The sequence below is a fragment of the Centruroides vittatus genome, unplaced genomic scaffold (assembly GCF_030686945.1).
Source record: "Centruroides vittatus isolate TY-2023 unplaced genomic scaffold, ASM3068694v2 contig_391, whole genome shotgun sequence".
Taxonomy (NCBI): domain Eukaryota; kingdom Metazoa; phylum Arthropoda; class Arachnida; order Scorpiones; family Buthidae; genus Centruroides; species Centruroides vittatus.
Window position 1 is genome coordinate 2411554 of NW_027122207.1, and position 25188 is coordinate 2436741.

At 29.5% G+C, this 25188-nt stretch overlaps 1 protein-coding gene across 1 annotated transcript in view; it reads left to right on the forward strand.

Moving 5' to 3' along the window:
* The window catches only part of LOC136975894 (uncharacterized), a 35922-nt gene extending 10974 nt beyond the window's left edge, over positions 1–24948 (forward strand). Inside the window, exons 2-5 of the mRNA XM_067271052.1 lie at positions 198–411; positions 5558–5697; positions 11361–11462; positions 22093–24948. Of these exons, the coding sequence (XP_067127153.1) occupies positions 198–411; positions 5558–5697; positions 11361–11462; positions 22093–22109 (473 nt within the window). The 3' untranslated portion in view covers positions 22110–24948. The remainder of the gene's footprint in view (positions 1–197; positions 412–5557; positions 5698–11360; positions 11463–22092) is intronic.
* The last annotated feature ends 240 nt before the right edge of the window (positions 24949–25188 follow it).

The window sequence follows — 25188 nt, forward strand, 5'->3', positions numbered from 1 at the left end:
CGCTGAGAAACAAAAATGTTTGGGAACTGCTCGATAAACAATTTATGATTAAATTTTGAAATTTGATTTTTTTTAATGATTTTATTTTTTCAAGAGTGTTCTTTTCATGAAATATATGAAATCTTTAATAATAATAAATTAATTCAAAATTTACTTTTTATATTAAGAGTTATTTTCTTGTAAATTTCTGTTTCTAGAAGCTAAAACAACAACTTGCCGTGGATACCCTCCATATTTGCAAAATGATGCTAGTGTTAGAATTGAAGACCAGTCAGAACTTAATAATTTACCTCCACCTCCCATTTATTATTGTCCTGGTGAATCTGATCCAGCTCATTTTACAGAATGCTGTAGTCATGGTACCCAAATGTGTTGTCCAGCATCTCGTTGGTTTTATGAAATTGATAATACGTAAGTAGATCTTCCTAGTTCTAGTTATATCTAATTCTCAAATTCTTATTTGCATTTATTATATATACTGTCTATATATAATTTTACATAATTTTATGATCTATAATTTACATGTACATAGTAAAAATTACTTGTCATTATTTTTTATAAATTAATTAAATAAAAGAATATATGTGGAATTAAAAACTAGTAACTTTCATAAAGCAATATTCCTTAATAACTGGATAAGATGTTATAGCTTCCTATACACCTCAAAATCTAGCAAAAAAAATATAGTTTAATTTTAAAATTGTTGAAAATGTTTTTTTATATTATTAAACTTTATTTTTTGTGGGGCTTTCTGATGTATATGAAGCTATAACTACTTTCATAAATCATTGAGCAATTGTTATCAATTATAAAACACTTCTGATATTAAAATTAAGATGAGCCATCACACTAGTATTTAATAAGTCATTCAAATAGAAAATTTTAAATAATTTTAGAACAATATAAAAAAAAATTTTTAATGTGCTATACATTTATAAAATGACAGAGTAAAATATTAGAATAAGTTTAAAATAAAGGAAATTTGAATTTGGGGCTGCAATTTGAAAAAATTGTAGTTATAAATTTCCACTGTTGTCCATCTGTCTTTCTGTCTTTAATCTCAAGAATGGAGTTAGATAGATGAAATCCAAGACTAGATATGGAAACCTTAGAGGCAGGAGGTCCTGATTAACTATGTATAAATGTCTGATGCAAACTGGAAGTCACATTATTTCAATTCAAAACTTTCCCTCTGAAAGCAACTAACAGTCGCAGGCAGATGAGGGAGGGTCACTTTGTGACCCCAGCTCATATTTTTGTTTATATTATAGGCAAATATTAATTCTGAAATTTGAATTCTTTTACTTTTATCCTATACGATTTGTGAATACTCTGAAGTATATTTGACAAAAATTCAGTAAGTATAGTAGTTCCTATAAAAAAAATATATATGTATCTGATGCTACACGATGGATCATTGCTCCCGTGTGAATATTATATTATTTTGATTTGAGAAAATGTAATCCTGACTGTAGTAGTAACTATAAAGTGTCCTTAGTGTATTTATTAAGTGAGAAGCTAGAGATTATGCAATGTTTTTGTGATATTATCATGGTTTTCTGTGATTTTTGTCAAAGATTTATTTATATAAAATAATTATAATAATTACTTATATTTACATTTAAATATTATTGTAAGTAAATGATGATAATAATTTTACAATTTACTTCTGTAGTAATTCTTTAATATCTAGTAAAAGTTTTTTGTTTAAACACCACCGGTCCATGAAATTTTTTTCATAAATTTTACTGGTCCGTGGGCCAAAAAAGGTTGAGAAATGCTGGTCTACTGGACAAAAAGAAATAATTGCAAATGAGTTACACCGATGTGGCATTTCAAATGCAGCATTGACAGAATTATGGCTTACTAACTCTGGATCCATGATTATAGAGGTGCCTGACATCAGTAGAGATAAAACAATTTGTATTATTCTGATAGTGCTAAAAATCAAGCAGGGGTTGGCTTTGCAGTGGGCAAGAAAAGAGCCCACACTATGATATCTTTCCACAGTATAACTTTGAATTTGATTATCAATTTCAAACTGCATTGCAGTCTTAACAATAAATAGAACTATGCAAACCTGTATTATCTCTGTATATTCTCCAACTGAAGTAAATACAAATTATCTAAAGATAAAGACAATTTTTGCATGCAATTACTAGAAACACTTGAACTGATCCCTAAAGTATGTATCTGGGACTATTAATGCTCATGTTAGAACTGAATGACATGGATGGGAAGAGGCTCTATGAAACTTTGGTCATGGCTAAATAAACAATAAAGGAACTGGACCACTATCTTTTGCACCCTAAATGAATTTATTGTGGGAAATAATCTTTTCTAACAAATTCTGAAACACAAGCTTACTTGGCAGACCAGTGGTAAAGGACACATCAGTACTGGATTACATACCAATAAACATCCAAGTTCCACTCATCTCTTAAAGCTTCATGTTCATCTTCAGGCTATGCATAATGTTGACTGTGATCATCAACTGGTGTGTGCTATTGTTTAACTCAAACTGTAGAAAGCAGTTGAAAAAAATTCAGAAATCCTAGATATGCAAGTCTGGAAAAGCTTCTGGTTCAGATAATATAATTGTTGAAGCACTAAAAGCTACCTGGTGGAAGTCTGGTTATTAATAAGATTTACTTCCGACTACAGATAGTTTGGACAGGTAATATTCCATCAGCCTGAAAAATTCAAAAAACTACAACCAGTCCACAAAAAAGAGTAACTGGCAAGATTGTAACAACTATTGGGAGAATTAGTCTCTTATCAACAGTGGAAAAAGTCTGTACTGAATCATCCAAAAAACGTGTTCAACATTATTAAAAAAATTATCAGAGAGGAACAAGCAGGTTTTCATCCTGGTCAGTTGTGACCATTTATATCAAGCAGTTGTTTGAGAGGCTAATTCAATGTAGAGAATGAACTGTCATCATGTTCATTGACTTCAAAGCAACCTTTGATAGTATTTCAAGACCAACCTTCTTTAAAACACTTGATGAAGACAGCCATCAGAAATCTTCAACTTTTAAAGGCTACATATGCTAACAGCTGTAGCAGACTCCAAAAGCAGATGACAAAGGACTTCATGGTTCAGCTTTGCTGAACACCAGATGAACCATGAAGTTGCATATCACCATTACTGTTTAATCTAACTGTTGATGTCATCATGCTTAAAGTTTTCAAAAATCAACAAGGTGTTAAATTTAGTATATCTGACTTTAATACTGACTATATTTATAGATAATAGTGTCTTTTTTGTATAAACTAAAGAACAAGCGTCAGATGTACTCCATTTGATTGTCTAGATCAGTGATTCTCAAAGTGGGGTCTCAAAAAATATTTGGGGGTCTCTGAAAAATTGATGCCAGATCAATTTTTTTTCAAATATTTTATAAATTTACTATGAATTCATGTTTAGAAATAATAGAAATAAAAAATATGTAAAATAATTTTTACTTAAATAAATTGCACATATAAATAATAAAAACAATATAAATATTTTAATACGAGCCTAATATTCATAAATTTGTGCGCTATTGGGAAATCCCCCAAGTTTCACTCTCAGCCTAAACTATGATAGAACAACATTGTCATTTGGACAATGTTGTCAACAGTGTTCGCTAGCAGCATTGCGTCTGTAGGCAAGTCGAGTTAGAAATACAGTAGAACGTCGATTTATCCAAAAACCGATCAACCGAAAGTTTTCAGTCGGCAAATTTAAATTTCCGCTAGTGCTGTGGCACTGCAATATTTGGCTATGTCTTGAGCTACTCCAATATTATTTTAGTTGGTATGCATTTTTAGCTGGCAGCACTGGAGCGACCATGAGAGGGTACTTACCCCCTCCCTCCGGGATGTTTTCCTACACATAGTCATTTTTTGGGGGGGTCCTTTGAAATTTTTAAGTGCAAAAGGGAGGTCGTGGACCAAAAAGTTTGAGAAACACTGGTCTAGATCAGGCATGGCCAACATATGGCCCATGCAATGAATTTATGCGGCCTGCAATTAATCTTTCAATATTAGCTATTTAACTTCCAATAATTGGTCGAATGGATTCGCGATACTTCTTTATTTAAAAAAAAAAACCAATCCTTTATAGAGATTTACAATTTTTTTTACTCGTCTGTGTGATAGTGCCAGAATTAAAAAAAATGATAAATTTAAAATATTAATATTTATCATAAAATTATGTTAGACAGAAATTCAAGATATACAGGTGATATTCAATTTAACTTAGTCATTTGTATGCTTTGCTAGAAATATAATACTAACATATTTAAACATTTATATACAGGGTGGGCCAACAAAAATGAAACTGTAGAGTTTTTGGATAGTTGGATTTGTATTTAAGCAAATTGCTCGGACAGGTCGATTTTATTCTCGAGGGAGACATCTTTTGCAATAAAGTTTTTGTGATTCTGAATACAACAGACTGAAAAATTTTTTAAATTCATTTATTTTTTATTAACTAAACAAACATTTATTTCAGAAAAAAGTAACACAAACTATTAACAAACATAAAAAAAGTTATCTATTCAATAAATGTTTGAATTGAGCACCACTAGCTTCTATACAATAATACAAATTTTGCTTAAAACGGTTTCTTACACTTCGGAAAGTTTTGGGTGTTATTTGACAACACTCGTCTACAATTCTTTGTCGTAATTCTTCAAGAGGTCCTGGTTTGGTTGCATAGATCTTACTTTTTAAATGTCCCCAAAGAAAAAAATCAAGAGGACTAAGATCTGGGGATCTAGTCGGCCATTCTAAAGGACCTCTACGTCCGATCTAATGCCCAAGAAAAGCCGTGTTCAAAAACTCTGTAACTAGTCTTGCATAATGCAGGGGGCTCCATCTTGTTTCTTGTTGGAAAGTAAGGCGGTCTTCTAAGTATTGGTCGTCATGTTTGACAATATCAACAAATAATGGATGTACAACATTTTTAAGTAAATCTAAATAATTTTCTCCCATTAGATTACCATCTAGGAAAATGGAGCCAAGTACTCGATCTCCAAAGATTCCGGCCCACACATTTAGCTTTTGTGGAGTTTGGCTATGAACTTTGTGAAATATGCTTGGGTTATTATCTGACCAATATCAACAATTGTGATGATTAACCATTGAGTTTAAAAAAAACGTGCACTCATCAGAAAAACAAATGTTAAAAAGATAATCCACGTCAACTCTTAATATAATCATATCAACATTCATCTATTTTTACACACAAATTATCATTAATTCTTACACTAACTAAAGAGGGACTATTTTAGAGTCTAAAATGTATTTTGGGTGTATTGTATACAAATTAGTTTTAATTATTATAAAATCTTTGTTTTGTAGATTCAAATATATGATAAATTTAAGAAATTTTGTGTTCATATTCACTGGTGTGATAAGCCCTAACATAAATAAATGGTTTAAGTTATAAGGAACATTTAATATTTTTTTAAATTAAGGTTTTTATTCTTTTGTTTTTGCATTCAAAAAATAACTAAAATCTATTACTTAAGAAAAGTAAAGGTAATTTAATTACTTTTATCTCTAGGATAGCAACAATTATAGCTGTATCAGTTACTCTGTCCTGTGTTGCTGTCACAATTACAATAATTGTGTGTTGTTTTTGGTCTCGTTGTCCACTATACACAGCTTGTAGGGTAAGGTACACTCATGATATTGCTACATATGGTAAGTAAATCATTTATATATATATATATATATATATTTATTTATTTATGTAAATTTAAAAAAGTAAACTAGTTCTGTAAAGTATAAATTTTTTTTAATAATTGAATTTTTAAATTTTATTGTAGATCATATTTAATTCCACCTTTTAAACATATATCAAATCAAAGTCTATTAAATATATTCTATGTTAAAAACTTTTCAGTAAAAAGTTATTTTTTTAATCTTTTTTTAAATTTGAGATTTTATTTAATAATCAATCATGACAAATTATAGTGAGAAGTGAATGTTGAATAATTAATTTGACTTCATCTAATCATTAAAGCACTATTAAAATATGAAATTTATGAAAAAAAATCAGTTGATCACTTTATATATATAATATTTTTTTGGAACATTTTATCATATATTTCAAAGGTCACCCTGGCTATTTTATAGCAATTGCCAATCCATTTGCCAAACATATTTTTTATTTGCCAAAATAGAAAATTATTCACCAAGTTATTTTTTCACTTACTGTGTATTTTTTTATAACCAACTATAAATGAAAGACTGACCAACAATATAAATGAAAACCGCAGAGTTTTTAATGACTGAGTATCCCAAACAACTACTTTACTTTTACTATAATTTGTTACTTGTGTGGATGACTTTGTTAATTTTCTATTTGTTATTAATATGCCTTAAACCCAAACTTATCATAACGACCACAAATGACTTTAAGGTGACTGTTTTTTCATTTCAGTTTTTATTGATGCTGTCTGTCTGTCCAATATGCATTTCAAATGTATAAATACATCTCTCTTCAGTTGGATACAATATTATATAGTATTAAGTTAACAGCTAAAAATTCCACATTCTTTTTTTTTAATAAAACAGATAAAGTATAGATAAAAAATTTTGTAACTTTAGTTTGGATTCATAATAGAAGTTCTACTATGAATCCAAACTAAAGTTGTGGAATTTTTAGCTGTTAACTTAATACTATATAATATTGTATCCAACTGAAGAGGGATGAATTTATACATTTGAAATGCATATTGGACAGACAACAGACAGAGTCAATAAAAACTGAAATGAAAAAACAGTCACCTTAGTCATTTGTGGTCGTTATGATAAGTTTGGGTTTAAGGAATATTAATGGCCAAAAGAAAATTACTTTATTTTTGTTTATTAACAGTAAAATTGTATTACACCAAGACCAATTCATGTTCTATGATACTTTTTTTTCTTCTGGATTGTTCTGTGGCTATTCATCACTCCAATTGCCAGATGATAAATCAGTTGCAAGATAAATAAGATTTTTGCAAATAGCAAGTTTTGTGACAGGCAGCATGAACCCTGTATTTTCATTTATGCACAAAATTTAAATTAATTACAAAAATGGAAACTATGACAGAAAATTATGAATTATAAATAATAACAAAATAAAAATTTTAAAATTCTTTAAATAAATTATTTCAAATTCTATTCTGCGAGAAGTTTTTTTAATTTATAAAATATTTAGAAGCAAATTAATATAAATGGTTTCTGTGATAGTTAAAAAAAATTATATTACAATTGTGGTTTAAATGTTTTGTTCAGAACAAAATAATAAATCCTTTTTGATCAGTACATTAAAAATTATTTCAGTTCGTTCTTTCTTTCAGTTACAATACAACATTATTAGAATTATTTTTGTATTAGTAGTTTTTAAAATAAAGATATCCTTTTTGTATTCTAAAAATACTGTTTATAACAATACATTTTAAATACATTTTATTTATTTTCATGCAAATTAAAGTATTAAATGCAAATTAGTAAGAAACATTTAGTTGCCATCTATTACAGTCATCTATCAAATCACATTTTTGAAATAAGAATTATGAATTTTAAATTCATAATACTTATGAATTTAAAATTAAACATATGTGCCAGTGATTATGAAAGTGGTCTATGTGGTCTATGTAAAAATAGGCAAACATTGAATTTATTTCACAAAGTACAAGGGCAGTTTTTTCAAGCTTTGATGGTCCATAAAACAAAGGCAAATGTAAATAATGAAATGATGAAGATTGAGGCATTTGTCATATCTGTGGACAAACTTTTCCGTCCCCTCTTCAATTGCTGCCAGTGAATTGAGATGGGCCCTAATGTTGTTTTGAAGATCATCATTAGTCTCAAACCTCTGCCCTCCTAGCCACGTTTTCAGTTCAGGAAAGAGGTGGAAGTCTTCACACATTAAAAAGTTTCAAGCTGGGTAGAAGTCTTCACCACCTTTAAACGCCTAGCGTATAGCTCTAATTTAGCACTAAGTGATTTCCACCTCTTTCCTGAACAGAAAGTGACTAGGAGGGCAGAGATTCGAAACTAATGACGATCTTCAAAACAACAGTAAGGCCCAACTCAAGTCATTGGCAGCACCATTCTATGACAAGGGATGGAAAAACTCATGCACAGATATGACAAATGCCTCAATCTTCATGGTGATTATGTTGAAAAGTAACCATGTTTGTACGTAACTTTTGGTAATAAATTCATTTTGTTACTTATACTTGTCTTTTTTTTATGGACCATTGGAGATTGGAAAAAAAAAACAGTCTATGTATTTGTATAATTTTACAATTATGTAAATATTTTTAATTCTTGCAAACTCAAAATATCTCCAAGCAAAAAATATTTGATTTATACCATTTTCATGATCACTGGCAGATATGGTATAAGTTGGCTTTAAATGTTTTTTAATAATTAATTAAATATAAAATATAACTAATTTATTTAATACTTTAATAATTTGTATTTAATGAGTTTATATACTTTAATGGAGTAAGTTATTAATGGAGTAAATATATTGTTACAACAAATTTGAGTACTCCTGAGGTTCTTCTCAACATTAAGAAAACACTGGATATTTAATTCTGTTGGGAAGGAAGCAATATATAGAAGAAAAAATAAAATAAAAAGTAAAAAAAAAATATTTAACATAAATCTTTATAATAATAATTTTTGTGTTTTTCTAAAGATTTATGTTAAATATTTTTTTTATTTTTATGGCAACAAAATTCTGTGTTTGATTAAAGAATTGCCAAAAACCAAAAGTGTATAATTATTTAAAGTTTGTATATAGACAAGCCTTTAAAAAATAAAATCAATGAAAGTAATAATAGGCAAATATAAAAACAATTACAAAAAGTTTGATGTATATGTTAGATTATTTTTTTCGTTACTTTAGGCATAAGACATCTTGTGGTGTTCTATATGAGTGTGGCAGTACGACCCGCAAATGAAACGTACAGAAAAGGACACTGCAACGATTACAATAATAAACAATGTTCCTTTATTCCACTTAGAACAAATAAGATTCTTGTTGTTAAGGAATCCCAACTGAATTACAATTCGAGGTGTGTTAATTTTTAAGCGCGTAACAATCAGTCCCTCGTAAACGCGTAACTAACCTAACTTAAATCTAGCTTAAATCTAACTTAATATTAAGGAAAAATAAGAAAGATAGGACAGCAGAAAAATAGAAGAAATGAAAGGGATGATTCACCCGGGATTTTCTCTTTTTCGGCGGATACATATCGATACTTTGTGTGGACCCTGGATCCGACGATAGTGGCTTTCTTCACTATCCTTTCTTCTCTCAATTATCGGGGTTCTCCAATATGCCGGTCTCTATATTTCGGCTCTCAACTCAACTATCGCACTTCTCTCCTCTCTCGGAAATCACGATCGAGCCTCGCTCTTGCCGTCCGTCTCTCTTCGTATCTCGTCGAAAGGTGACCCCTCTCTTAGCCACTTTTTCCCCAGGCCACACACCTGCTATTGTCCCTACCGATTCTCAGAACTGCTGATCCAGCCCCACGGTGATAATGGTCATGGAAAGTTTAAGAAAGAATAGACAAAGGAAGGAGGAAATGGCAAAAATAAGATAAAATTACAACTATATACAATAAATACATATATACAATATGGCTGACGGTCACAATCTTTTGATATTGTACTGTACTGTACATACAACACTTTTACCACATGGATATTTTTAAATAGTAGAGTATCTTCCAAGAAAAGGTTAAAGCTATAGTTTTCATTGTTTCAGTTTTTAATGATATTTAAAAAATATTTAAAGCATTGTCTATCATATTTTTGCAAATTTAAACCTGTGTTTGATATTTGTCTGATGATGATTGAATTAGCTTTAATCAAATTTGTTATGATACATGTATTCATTAAAGTGTTTTTTAAAAATTTTGGTTAACTTAGTGTCAAAACTATTGATTAATAATCAATACTATTTCTGAAGGATAATTTGAAAGATTTGTTTTCCTTGCATTATCCATATTGATCAATTCTATTGTGATTAAAACCTGAAAGGAACAAAATCGACTTTTTCCATATATCTATTTCAAGCTGATTATTCAGAAATTAATGTGACATAATAAATTCAGTCATTTGGAATCCATTTTTATTACTAGATTTTTTTTTCAATGAAACTTTTAGTTTTCTTGCTGTTTGAATTTAAAAAATCTTTAAAAAGTTGTAATACTTTTGTGTAATTCATTGTTTCCTCTACTTACCTATAAACTGTATTTTTGCAGAATGATCAGCATGCTACATATAAATGGAAACCATGCTGGAAACCTTAGGGTTACCGGCTACCGGCGAGCCAGTTAAACTGTGACTAAAATATAAAATTAATCAGATTTAACAAAACTAGTTGTTAATTAAACATTAAAGAAAACATTCTTCCCAGTGTAATAAAATAATAACATTGTAATTTGACTGACTTAAAATCAGGAAGAGAGTTTTCTTTACAAGACAATAAAACAATTAATGACTTATTGACATTAGTAGCAACCAGTGTAGGCTACACTGACCATCTACCCTGATCTTAAAAATAACACCTTCCTCTCAAATTTCACACAAAGGTGATGTTAATTGGTATAAGCTGAAATAATTTACATTGAGTTAATTACATGTAATATGTTTATTTTTGTATTTTTGAATCAAATAACAATAAAATACACATAAAATACACTTGGAATTCCAAAAGTGCTTTTTTTGTGTGTTAGAAAGAAAACAAAATGAAGAAATTAAACATATAATACTAGTTTTGTTTTGATGTAATGCTGACTGTTTCACAGTTTTAGAATAAAAACTCATTTGTTTTTTAATGCATCCTCTAGAGAGGGATCTATAACCTCACTTAAACTAGCATGCCAGTTTTTATCATATGGAAATATCTGATTTCATGGTCTCCCCAGATAGACTGACATGCCAATCAGTCTGTGAAAATATGTATATAGTCCAAATCTAATTTCAGATTTTGTTAAAAATCTAATTTTAAAAGTTAGATAAGCAAATCTTTCTATTGGCCTCCAGACATATTTAATAACAATGATATTAAATTAGTGGGCACTTTCTGTTGTAAAACAAAATCTGAGCTATAAAAGTTAAATTAATCTAGATCAATGTAACAGCTATACTTATTGTAATCAGTACTGAAAATAAGAAAACAATATGATTTTCTCTTTGAAGTGGAATTTTAAAATGACTAATATTGTAAAATTTATGACTGTGATTTTATTTAAAGTAACCTATGATAAGATCATACTATAAGTTTTTAACTTTTAATTGAAATGCAATTTATAATAGAAAAATCTAACAATTAATTTTTATTTTTAAAGCTGGTAAACCAGATGAAGATTTTGGTATGCATACTTTGAAAAAAGAAAAAAATTCAAATAAAGCTCCTTTGGCTTCTTCAAATGGCAGCCCACCGGATGTAGGTCAGTAAAACAAAAATTAATCTAAGTAAACATTAATATAACTGAGCGTTAAACAGATTTGTGAAATGAAATTAACTCTTTTATCCCATTATATATTTATAGTTGAAATATTAAATATGTTAGTTATTCTATAATTAGATATTAAATTAACATTAAAATCATGATGTTTTATGGCATATGAAGAACACTTATTCCATTTGAAAAAGAAATCAGTTTTCATGATAAATTTTCTTTCTACTATGAGAATCATTCAATGTTTTTGTATTTTTATTTATAAAAAGAGAGAAAATTCAGCAAACATTATGCTTATAAAATATTTTCTGATGGTATCTTGGTTACATTTTTTAATAAACTACATCTCAATTCTGGAATAAGCCACTCTGTAGCAAATACAGAATCAAATAGCTTGTGTATAACAAAATGTGAAGTGCAGAATTAGTATTATATTCAACTATATTATAAGAGCTTAAAATTTTTCTTTTCTATGGACATAAGTATTCTTTAATCTATTGCATCCACATATTAATTTACTTTCTTACTTTAAACCTTATTTGATTTAACATGTGTTTTTTTACAAAGGTCATTAATAATAATGTTACATTAAATTTGATATATGAACAAGAAATTTATAGTTTATGTAATGCTAATATGGTAAAACTGTCACTAAATAAAGTTTGATAACAAAAATCAAGTTCTGTTGTATTAGCCTAAATTTCTAAAAGTGTATTACAGGAATCAAACATGGATTTTCTCATATTTGTCACTGTCGTTCTGCAAAAAGAACACTCTGTGACAAGGTTATCAAAAACCTAGTTAGTCTAAATTGTATAATCAATGATTTTATTTTATAACTCAAATTAGATAATAAATATAATGCTGGAATCCATGTTCTATTAAGAAAAGTTCCAGGATCCCAATCCTTATCACTCAAATAGAAAATATCTTTTGACCAATATAAATCTGTCAGTTTGTTGTTTACAATCCAGAAGGAAAAACTCTCACTTGAAGAGTACAAATAGCTAGAAAAAGACAATCCAATATTATTCTGTAGCTTTTATCTTAATTTGTGAACCAACTAAGTGATTTTGGTACAGATTTTCTATTTCGAATGTCGATTGTCTAGAGCTGCAAACCAAGAACCCAAGCTAGCATTGATATTTATTATTTTCTCTGTAATATAAATTCATTTCAAATCACACCATCTTAGTGATTCCTTTTCAGTATTATATAATTACTTGTGTAATGAATGCATTCTTGAGTGATGTTCAAATGAGTTCATGTTCATCTATTAATGGGATATGTCTGATGACTACATTATCTATGTTGAGCATCAAACGCAAGACCGTGTTATTTATTAAACACTTGGCACTTTTCCACTTCTATTAGTTGAGACGAGATTTTATTTCACTCGTTTCGGGCATTTCGCCCCTCTTCAGTCAACGTTAATTCCTTGAACTCAAGGGTGCGCGTGCACAGCACAATTTGGACCTCAAAGTTACAGCAACAAATGTACATGTTCTACGTACGGCTAATTAAATTGTAAAATTTCCTTTAAAATATATAAACATACAGGCTTATTTTATACATATTAAGCATACTCGGTATCTTACTTTTTAAAATCGAACACAATAAATCTTTAATCTTCTTTTTTTACTAACTTTTTTCTTTTCTTCATTGTTGTTTTATCTTGACATAAAGCAATAAACGTTTGGACCTGGTGTTAACTAAAAGACTCACTTTTCATCTAGCGCTAGCTCGTTATTACGCAGTTGTTTGTTGACCATTTGCATATTCTGCTGGTTATGACGATCTGAATTTGCATAATTAACTGTATAGCCAAAAGTAGCCAAGTTAGGCTGGATCTGTTTTTTATTTTTTATATGACTATAATATTTTTAACCAGTTCTTGTTTATATTTATGCTTAAATTTTTATTTATAGAATTACTGGACTTTATGATAGCCACACTCTCTTTAAATTTTCTATTATAAGCGTATTTTTCTTTATATAAAATTTTTGTACCATCTTGATCTATATTACAATTATTAAGTAGGCAATGATTATGAAAAACAGAGTTTACCCGATTGTATCTTAAGTCGGCGACGTGTTCCTTTAATCTGATATTTAACTTACGTTTCGTTTCTCCAATATAAATACTATTATTCTTACAAGTACACAGAATTTCGTAAACGACATTCTTTGTTTCTTTCACTTCTGTTCTAGCTTGCTGTATACTGTTTTTATTTTTTAGCCGGGATTTAAGTTTCTCATACTTAGGTGCGAGTTTTATGTCTACCTTCCTTAATTCTTTATTAATTTCTTCATATAATCCTTTTACATATGGAAAACTAATATATCTTACTCCTGAGCCTTGTTTTTCTATTCTTTGTTTGTCGTTGCTATTTCTTTTATCATTTATTTCTTTTTCCCATTTTGTAATTATATAGTTTGGGTATCCATTTAATACAAATTTATTTTTTAATTCTTTTATATATTTAGACATATTACTTGACTTACTGGTTCTATTTTTAATTTTTTCATATTCCATTGCAAAGACGTTATATTTGATATATAAAGGTATATTAGGAGTTATATTTAATAGTCGTACTGATAGTGCAAGGCTTTTTAAAAGGTTCAAATTCGACACTATTTCTGTTCCTTGTAATCCTAATGTCCAAGTAGTTAATGCTATTATTAATACTATCTTCTTCTTCTGTTTTAAACTGAATTAATTTATTTAAATTATTTATAAGGACTTCTATCTGGTTGATTGTAATTTCAGAAGTATTGTACATAATCAGAATGTGGGCGCTGGGAGGCGGACGGTGTCTCGTTCCTCCTTTTTGTTGGCTAACAGGTCCGTGAGACCTGCCCATGTCAAGATGGCAGTTCGGATAAGTTACGCGTTACGCGTGACGCGAGTGGAGGAGGTGGATGGGTTCGACGGTAGAGCGGCGGATGATAATATTCGAATAAAGGACATTACAAACAGATAAAACAATAACAAGGATTTATTAAGACTGACATAATCGATACACTGATTACTATTACTACGGACATAATCGATACCAGTTGGGCGAGTTATAGTCGCCAGAACGCGTATTCGCGGAGGGAGAGTTTACACGATTTTGGGGGTCATACCTCGTAATTGGAGTTAGTTCGAAGACGGGTCAGGTAGTCGTCGGGTTCTTTTCGACTTCGGCGTGGACGCACCTTGTCTTATCAACACTACGGAATCGACCCCTTTCTTCCTCCCTCGTTGCCCTTTTATTGAGGTGGTCACGTTGTTCGGGCCCACCAATCCGGACTTTTTGTTGGTTGTTCCTTCTGTTGCAATGTCTTTTCCTTTTGATTCACATCCTTTTTCCTGCAACCCGCGCGGGAAAAGGATGTCTTACTACCGGTGAACTTCCGGTGGGTCCGAATTCTCACAAGAATATCATCAACATATTGCTTGTAAAATTTTATACCTTGAATTTTATTAATTATTTCATCTATATCAGTCATTACTAATTCAGCAAGTTTAGGTTCTATAACTGATCCCATACTAATACCTTCATTCTGGGTGTAATAATTACCTTCTATTTCGAAATAATTACTCATGTACGAAAACTCTATTAGGTGGGTGATCTCTGGTGATCACCCACCTAATAGAGTTCAACTATCCACCCATCGTCTCAACTAATAGAAGTGGAAAAGTGCCAAGTGTTTAATAAATAACACGGTCTTGTGTTTGATGCTCAACTTATAAGAAAACACGGTTTCAAGAATACCTACATTATCTATATCAAATAAACAATCATTTAATTATACTTTTGGGGCCAACTTATCTGTCAAATAATATTCAAAGGTGTTTACATTTTAACTATTGTTGGGATACCTTTGAATATCATTTGACAAATATATTGGCTACAAGTGTAATTAAATTATTGTTTGTTTGATATTTACTGATATAAATTTATAACTGATAAACCAATTGCTGAAAGAATAGTAAATTTATCTGGATAATTCCACACAGATTGACCATTTAATATATATAATCTGTACAACTTAACCAATTGTAAGAATTTCTCCTCTCTTTGATTTAATATTAAATTGTTAGATCTTCAGGAATTCAGAACAATAGCATTAGAACGAGTGTAAAAGTTGTCCAATTCCTCACCTATTCTAGCATTAGTGCCTTGTTTTATCCTAAGTTTTATCCTGAGAAAGGCCCTGCAACAAATCTTCCAATTTAGTTATGAATACATCATAAAGATCAATTCTTAAATAAACAAGAATAATTACCAAGCTATAATTAAGTGAACAGAAGCTTTACCTACAATTAAGTGTAATTACTATCAAATTATCAGAGTTGAATAGCAATTCTGAAGAACCAAATTTATAGGAAAGTGCAAGAATCAAATCACTGTATGGATGACAAAGACCAATTGATTTCTTAGAAAGTTGTTCATAAAAAAAATTTCTAGATTCAATCAAGAAAGGATCTGTTTATAAGAATTAATTAACCAAGTTTCAACAAAAGCAACTATATCATAATTTTGCAGAAAAAATACACTTTCTTGGTTGTTCACCGTCAAGTCCAGTGTTCTTTGATGGTTCCTAGACAATATTCTCATTACTAAAGTTTTATCCATTCCATTAGCATTTATTTCAATTAAGCCCTTTGGCTGGACATGTCTGAAAAAGTATTAATCTTCTACAGTTCATTAACTTCTAGGGAAAAGTGAATTTATCATCATCAACTATTAAGCAGTTGGCTCTTAAAAATGCCCTTATATTCAAAGATTTAGCTTCCACAAAAAAAAGGCAAAAGTTTTCTATACCTAAGTCTTGATCTATAGCAGGGATGGGCAACCCGTGGCCCTCGGGGCCGCATGCGGCCCGCAGTAATATTTTTTGCGGCCCGCGTAGCATAAAATATGAATAAATATATCAATTTCCCAGCTTAATGATATATTCAACAAAAATTCAAACGTTATTTTCTACAACTTATATTCGTGAAAAGTTTTTTTCGCAATGAATTTAGTAAAAATTAAAACAAGAAACCGGCTAACAGACACGTCGAAACTAATTTAAAACTAGCGGTGACTAATATTTAACCAAATATTTCCAATATATTACTTTTAAATCGGTGCCAGAAGCTATATTAAGTATACATATGCTAATTTATAATTATATATGAATAAAGAATTGTGATTTACCGACAGTTCCCCCTCTTTTCTCTTGTGTGCGGCCCGCGTCAGTTCAAAAGTTTTGAAATGCGGCTCTTACGTAGAAAAAGGTTGCCCATCCCTGATCTATAGGACAAATCCTCAAAAACTTTAACATGTGAGAAAGATGGCAAGTTTTGAATTCTCTCTAAATTTTCAGCTCGTCCTTTGTCAGCTTGAGTATAAAGCTCAAACAATACAAGCCAAGTCTCTGATAACTATTAATGAAATATGCTCCCCATTCTGTCTCTTGAACAGCTTGATAAAGTTATCATTTTAAACTAATTCATCACTAATATCACTCAAACCAGAAATAATAATGTTGTTCTTATATTTTTCATTATACACAGAATCTATACAATAAAACTGAAAAGAAACATTATCCTTACATACAGCTCTAAAAGTTGAAGTTCAATAATTTTTCCTTCCTGTTGAGTTAATTGTTCTTTATACTCCTTATGTAAATTACTTACCAGTCAAACTTTGATAACAATTCTTCCAATTTTGATAAAATAGCATCAAAATGTTCCTCAAGAAAAGATAAAACCTTCTGAAATACTTGAATAGAAACCTCCTGCTATGAAAAATAGTTATCCAGCTGAGATAATTTCAATGTTTGTTCATTTGGTGATTGACGAAGTTAAAGCCTTATTATGGGGGGCAGGTGGTGGTGTATGAAATTTCGGACCTGGATTAAGTTCAACTTCTCCAATAACAAGTAAAAAGAAAAGAATTTTAAAAAAATTGTAGACAATAAAAACATCTTGAACAAACTCAATTGAAGGTGACCAGTTTAACTATAGGAAAAAGTAAGCTGTTAGAAAACAAATCAACAGCAAGCTGAGTCATCAATGCCTCATATATTAATTTAGAAATAGAATAAAGAGAAATTATAGAAATAAAAAAAGATTATTATAAAACTAGCAGATAAGCCCGGAGTTGCTTGGGCAAAAAGTAAAGATAGTGAAGATTAAGCAATCTTATTACATTATAGCCAATCTTACCCGTTTTCACAGAATGCAAAAATTAGGTCCCCCTGTTTACAGACTATTAGAGAATTTTTAGATGGGTTTAAAAATATATTTGATTTTCCACAAAAACGCAAAAAACCGCATCTGCACCTGTAAATCTTGCATGCCCCTTTCTCTTAACACTTTCATTGTTATGTAGGATATGCACGTGGTGAGTTATTCAACAAGAGAATATAACACACATATGTTCTCGTCACCCGTGTTTATTTTCTTTACAGGATTCTTTTATAATTCCGACACTCCTCGTTCTTTCACTATTAACCTTTCCTACATATAATTCCTGCAGATACTCAGGTAGAATCGTTAAGCAACCTCGCGACAAAGGAATATTCACCGCATTACAAAAATAAGGAACTAAGACTAAATACTTAAAACTACTTATACAAATAAAAAAAAGAGAGAAGAGAAGATAGACAATAGGATAGTTGGATATATGATGATAGAAAAGAATGGGTACCCAAAGTGTCGACGATCTTGGGGTGATGGTGGCGAATGCTAGATTATTAACATTCTGCGTTGTTGATTGTGGACGTCTCTCCGATTTTCTCAATAAGCTTCTTGAGGTTCCTATATCGGGATATATTTCAGATTCCTCTCGAACGCTAGTTTAGGCTTATCGTCTCCTTTGTCTTCCAGTCGATGCCAGAACAACCTGGAGGTCTTCACAATACGTCCTATGTCTTCAACGTCCCAGTCAAAAAGTGACCTCTTGTTCTCCACTTAGCTCTCAGGCTACCACCTTTTCTTGTCTTTTAATTAGGTCACCACCATTTGAACAGGGAAGGGTTAGGGAAGACAGAAGTTTCTAGGAAAAGATAGACAAAAGAACTAACGAAGAGGAAGAAAATGGAATAAATACTAAGAATATTATATACTACAATATACAAAATAAGGCGCACGGCCACAGTTACTCAACACTTCCCACTGTTAACACTTCTTCCCGCGGGAGATTTCAAAAAATCCCTTCTTAGTGTACATTCTTGTGATGTACCCTGTTAAAACGCGATCAAAAATGCAAAAACTGCATCTAAAATAGTATAATAGAAGCCAAGTTCTTCGGGTAAGCCTTAATCCTGTCCCTCTCCCCCGTGGGGGGAATTTCAGAAAATCCCTTCTTAGTGTACGTTCTCGTGACGTACCCTAACTGTGTACCAAATTTCAACTTTCAACTCCTAGCCGTTTGGGATTTATGCTTATTATTATCATTTTTATTATAAACTCTAAAGGACAGTTGGAATTCTATCTTGCTTATCAATTATAATATTTATGCAGAGATTGTGGATTATTGTAATTAATATTTTAAAATATTAATTATTATAATAATTACAATCTCCAGATGTAAATTACCAGGTTAGATTATATCAAGTATAAATAATAATGCTAACTTACTAAATTATGATTTTTTTTTTCTCTTCACTAAAAATGTTTTGTCAAATGGAAGTTATTAGAATAATTCTTGTTATAAATTACTGCAATCATGTTGCTAGTTTTCAAATTAATAAGTAAAAAAATTATAGTTTTACTATATATATTTGAGAAAGCTTAGTACATTGAAACATAGTAATGCAAATTGCTATGCAGTTCATAATAAAGATAAATTTTATTGGGGAATGATTAAATTTACACAGTAAAAATTAAATAAAGTCATATCTGCTAAAAAAATATAATCATCCAAATTTTTCTCTAACTGAGAAGTCAGTTTTTAATGTCCATATACATAATCTTGGTGATTGTGCTTTCCAGGAAAAAAAAGTTTGTTTCAATCCATTTTTCTGGAAAATGTCAACAATTTGACTTTGAGTTATTCTAGTGATTGATTGGAGTGTATCATTGATTTTGAATTACTTTGTAGTTCCGTATTCCCAGCATTGCTTGAGCTTTTGAGGGAGATGGGGATTAGTGAGGTTTGGTTGGGAAAGGCTGATAAAAACAATGATCTTAGTAGCTAAAAGGTAAATTTATTGAACTGAGTATTTACAATAATGAAACTTTAAAACACAAGAAAGTTACTTAGTCTTAAGTTAGGAGTGGTTGGGAACTCTGCAGTATTTTTTCTAGTATTAAATGTAAATATTCATGCAAAATTTGGTCAGGATTCATTGAAAGGTATAGAAGCCTTTGCCTGGATTGGAAAAAGGCTACATAAAGCATACTGACTGAAAACATAAGCACATTATTTCCACGATCCACTTTGTATCGTAAGAAGGAATTGGTCTTCATATCACCAGCATCCCATACCTGGGTTCCCCCTTATGTATTTGCTGAGTTTTTAGGAAGTTTGGTTATATACTGCCATTATCTCCCCAGCCCATGTTGCATAGGATCCTTTGCAATGATAGAGATGAGGTTACACTTTTTGAAAAGTCTAGAGTTTATGCTATACTTTTATAAAACCCACTAACTGGATCTAAACTATTTATATATAGGAACCACTACAAGAATGTTCTGCCTTAGTCTTGCAGAGTATTGCAAAGATGTACTGTACATAGCAGGTATACAACAGAATAGCCGAAAAAGTGATAGATAATAATTTTGATCCTCTTTGGTTGCAAATTTTGTTCCTAAAATGTTATGAGGACATAAGAAAACTGTTCATATTAAATCCCTTTTGTGACTGGGGGTCGGCACCTCTTTGATGTCCTGTCAGAACTGACACCACCGTGTATTAACGGACACGGAAGCCGTGGCGGGTTAAAGACCGATCACGCGAGCGGTCGCATTATGGAGCGATCGGATTTGTGATGGAGGGAGAGACAATGCACCGAAAGTGACTTATGCAGAGACTTCATTTACTAAAACACGTTTATTGGCACAGAACATTAATTACATTAACAAAGGAAAGAGGGAAGGCCTAATATCGTGATTTCGAGAGAGAGAGAGTGTACATACGTTTGCGTGGTGATAAATACCTGGTCTTGATTGTTCGATGAATCCAACTGACGAGGTGTTGGATTTAGTCCAATAGATGAGGTTAATGAGGTTAATCCAAAGCAGTAAGTTGAGTCGTAGCAACGAGGTTAATCCTATGAGTTGAGTCTTGTAGACGAAGGTTAGTCCTATAGATGACTTTCACGGGAGTTGCGGCACACTTGTTGAGGGAGCGGATCCGTACAACAACTGACAATTTTCATGTAAAGTTTACCGAGGTAGCGAACGTTAGGTTAAGAGGTGGTGGGAAAGTGTTCCTTTAGTGTCTGAGAACCGAACAGGTGTTTCTCTCTCAGGTGCAAAAGTTGAGTTAGTTGATAGGTAGTTGACAAAAAGGTGATAAACTATGATGTCATGATAAAATACGGAATAAGTTGAAGGCCAACAATTCAGATCCTTACACTTTTAATTACATCACTGTGACTCTTCAGAAAATTTAACAGTATTTCAAAATATTTTTTGGATATTTCCAAACACCAGTATTTAAAATTTTGTTTGTTAACAAAGCCACATAAACATGGCACTCATCAGGGATAAAGACATATTCAAGGTCAATTGCATTATGACCAGCCATATCTGAAATTTTCTGACAAAACTCAAGAATATAATTCTTGTCACTGTCACTCTGTTTTTGTAAAGACTGTATTTTATATGGGAAAAGGTGTAATTCTTGATGAATATGGTTAATCAAGGATATAGAAATGTTTAAATTACCAGAACTTTGCCTTAGTGACTACTGTGGACTTGAAGTAATGTCAGTTGTGATTTACTCCACATTTTCAAATGTTGTAATGGTTCTTTTCTGCTCTATATTCAATTGAATCTGGTTTTACACTATATCTTTCTTCTCAATTTTTTTACAATTGCTAGGATAGTAACTTAGCTCTTAATAGCATACTTACTCCTGGAAATTTTTTTAAACTTTATTTACAATATCGCTTTCCAATAACTGTATAATGTTCAAACATGAAAATACATTATTGAATTGAATATGTGTATGCTATTCTAAAGTCTTTAGTGTTACCAGAATTGGTTTGAGTTGGAATTAATTTTAGTGTAAAAGTTTTTCTATCGTGTAGTTTAGTAAAAAAAATTTTTTTTTAAACTGTGAACATTATTATGAAGTATGTAGTATATAAGACATCAAATGCTTTATTAAGTCAATGCATGTGCAGTACATGATATAAACATTTCTTTAAGACTTTAAATATCTAGTGGAGAATACAGAAATGTTCTTCATATTTTCAGTTTTTTTACAACTTTCCTATTGTTTGACAGTCAATATTATATACTTTGTTTTGGAGATGATTAATTTCATATAAATAAAATTAAATATAATTTTTCTTTAATTAATAGTATTAAAAGTCATAATCTTGCAGAAAATTCTTGAATCTCAACCAGGAAATTTGTAAATTATAAATAAATTTTAAAAACTTATAATTTTTTTCTGTATTTACAGATCCTGCAGTGGTTTAAATTGCAGCTTTCTGTAGAAGATACTCAAGCTGAAATGTAGAATAGTTAAGAACATTAGTCATTTTTACAAATTGTATCATTTTATTTCATCTTATCATAGTTAGCTTATGTGGTAAAATGCATAAACAAAATGTAAATGCTCAAACATTCTGCAGCGTAGTCTCAAATACATTACTAAGTGTTGATTACAATGTATAAATTGAGATGCCATTTTTAAGAAAATATTTATTTATTTTATTTTAAAAACTGTGATATTTATCTTTAAGAATAATTTTTTAAAACTATTTATTATTTCATAAGTTATAATTATTATTAAAAATAGCTTTTATTTATTAAATATATATGAATGTGACTATTAAATTTTTTTATTAAACTGTTTATAATATAAAAATAACTTTTTAATTTTTTTAAGTTATATAAAATTGGATTGAAAATATAAATTTTTAAATATTTCTATTATTGCTATATATTATATAGCGCTTTATGTATAGTGCGCAATAGTAGAAAAATTTTTCATCACATAAAATAAATAACAAAATTTTATACTTAAAAGCTGACTATGTTCAGTAAAAAAAAAAAAAAGAAAATTTTATTGTCTTAATATATTTGTTTTTCTTAAGTAATTAAGAAAATAATTTTTTTAATTATTTAAGAAAACTTCATTTGATTAGAGATTAAACATCTTAAGAGTATTTTTATATTTTCTTCATGCAGAATACAAAGGTAACAGTTAATGAAAAATATTTATATAGTTACATTCGTGATTTTATATTATGTGGTAAGATATCCTATAAATTTGAAATACTCATTTTTCAAATATTGTATATAAGTTTTCTTCATTAATTGAATGGAGAAAATTTATTACACACATAGTAAGTGTACTATGTTCATATATATTAATTTTTATATAAATTTGTACAGTTTTTTTAAAGTGAGAATTACCTTTTATGAACATATAGAAAATAAAAACTAGTCTTTTTTATAACTGTGATGCTTAAAACAAATTTCCTTATATTTTGCACAATATTTTATATACAACTATTTTATAGTGGTTTTTGAGTGTTTTCCTGAATGCTGATTATGTATAGTATTAACAGTTTTATTATGTTTTTCAATGGATTAAACTGAACAGATGGAAAATGATTTTAAGCTTTTAAAGGCATAAGATAAGAATTGGAAATTTCTAAAAAAACATATATATATATGATACAAAATTACTGGTAATATGCATTTTAGTAGAAGTGTCACTTTTCAAGTGTACTTTATTGAATATCAATTATCTAAATAGCACAAATGTAATATAAAAGCAATAGAAACTTCTATAATACGTAAATAGAAAAAAATCGTATTAATTTTTTGTAGTGTCATTATTTATATTGATTCTAGTCATTTATTATTGTTTTTTGTTCATATGTTTATATGTTTTGTTAATACTGATGTAAAAATTTATTTTAATTTTTATGTTGAAGAATGATACGATTGTATCTCAGTCTTGCAGAAAGAAAACTTTCAGAACTGTGCATAGAGATGTAATTGCCAAAAAATGTTGTAATGTACGTGATAAAATTGGCATTTATTAATCTTTCCAGCATATAATCTAACAGGACATTTTAAGAGTAAAATATTTTCTTCAGTTGCTTTTCATTACTGTTATTCATGATATATATAAAAAAGAACGTGTTAATTTGAGTGCCTATTTGCAATATTGTGCCTACACACTACATTGTGATATTTTTGACTTAATTGCTTACAATGCTATTTAGTTCAGTAATATATTACTGGAAAGGATGTATAATTTTGTCTTTGCTTAATGTGTGTGCCTTTTAGTTAATATTGTGAACATAATCATTGTGCATAAAGATGTAATGCAATTTTAAATTATGCAAAATATAAAAACAAAATTTTGGTATTTCAATATAATTCTAAAAATAGAATTAACATAAGTTTATAATTTCTATACTTTTTAAATATATTATTTTTACTTACTAATCAAATTTACAATCTACCTCTTAAATACTTAATTTAAAAATAAAAATTGAACTTTATTTAAATACTAAATTTCTAATCATTAATAAAAGCAGTAGCAGTATATTGCAAAAACTAAAATTTTCTTTATAATTTCTAAAATTCTCAAGAGAAATATGCTAAAAGAAATTGAAAGTCAAAAATAATGTATTGAAGTTATAGTTCCCCATATATATTTCATTGCTGTGTAATAAATTATGTAGATATTATTAAGGGCAACATTTTTTGCTGCTAAAATTATAAAATATTTTATGGATGTTGAGAAAAGATTTGGAATATGTAGATGATGATTTAAAACAGAGATGGCTTTAATGATCAGAATTGGAATTTTTAGCAATTTTTGTCACAGTAAACTATATTTTAATTTTTTTCTTTGAAAAAAAATAATATATCAAAACAACTGTACAGAAATGCCAAAAATAAATACTTAATAACTATGTACAGATGATGATAAAGTGAAAAAATGTAGTATTAATGTTACAATTAATCATTTGAATATTTACAAATGCAGCAAAAATTGATTGTCGAATGACGGGAATGAAAAAGGGGCATATCAGGATTATCTTTACCCTACATGTTGTGTGAGTGAATATTTCACAATGATATTTTGTAATTGTGAACTTATTTCCTCATATTGGAAATACTCTTCTTCCATTAAAAATCTTTATATTAATATACACTAAACTTGTATTTTATTATGAATGTTAACCTTCCTCATTCTGTCAGTAACTTTCAATTTGTATTTGAAGTGAATTTCTTGACATAACTGCTGTCTGTGTAGTTCTTTAAGAATAAAATTGCTTCAAAACTGAAATGTGTGTTAAAATTTCTTCATACATGCTTTTATATTATTGATTTCAGCATGTTTTCCATAAAATAAGAAAAAATTCCATACTAGAATTATATATTAAATTCTTTTCTTGACTTTTTAAATTTTACTGTCTCATAAAAAAAAATGTTTAATAATAATACAGTACCAGACCAAATATCTGGCTTACAGAATTACGAGAAAACAGGCTATTTTTGAAACTAGCTAGTTTTAAATTGGTGGGCT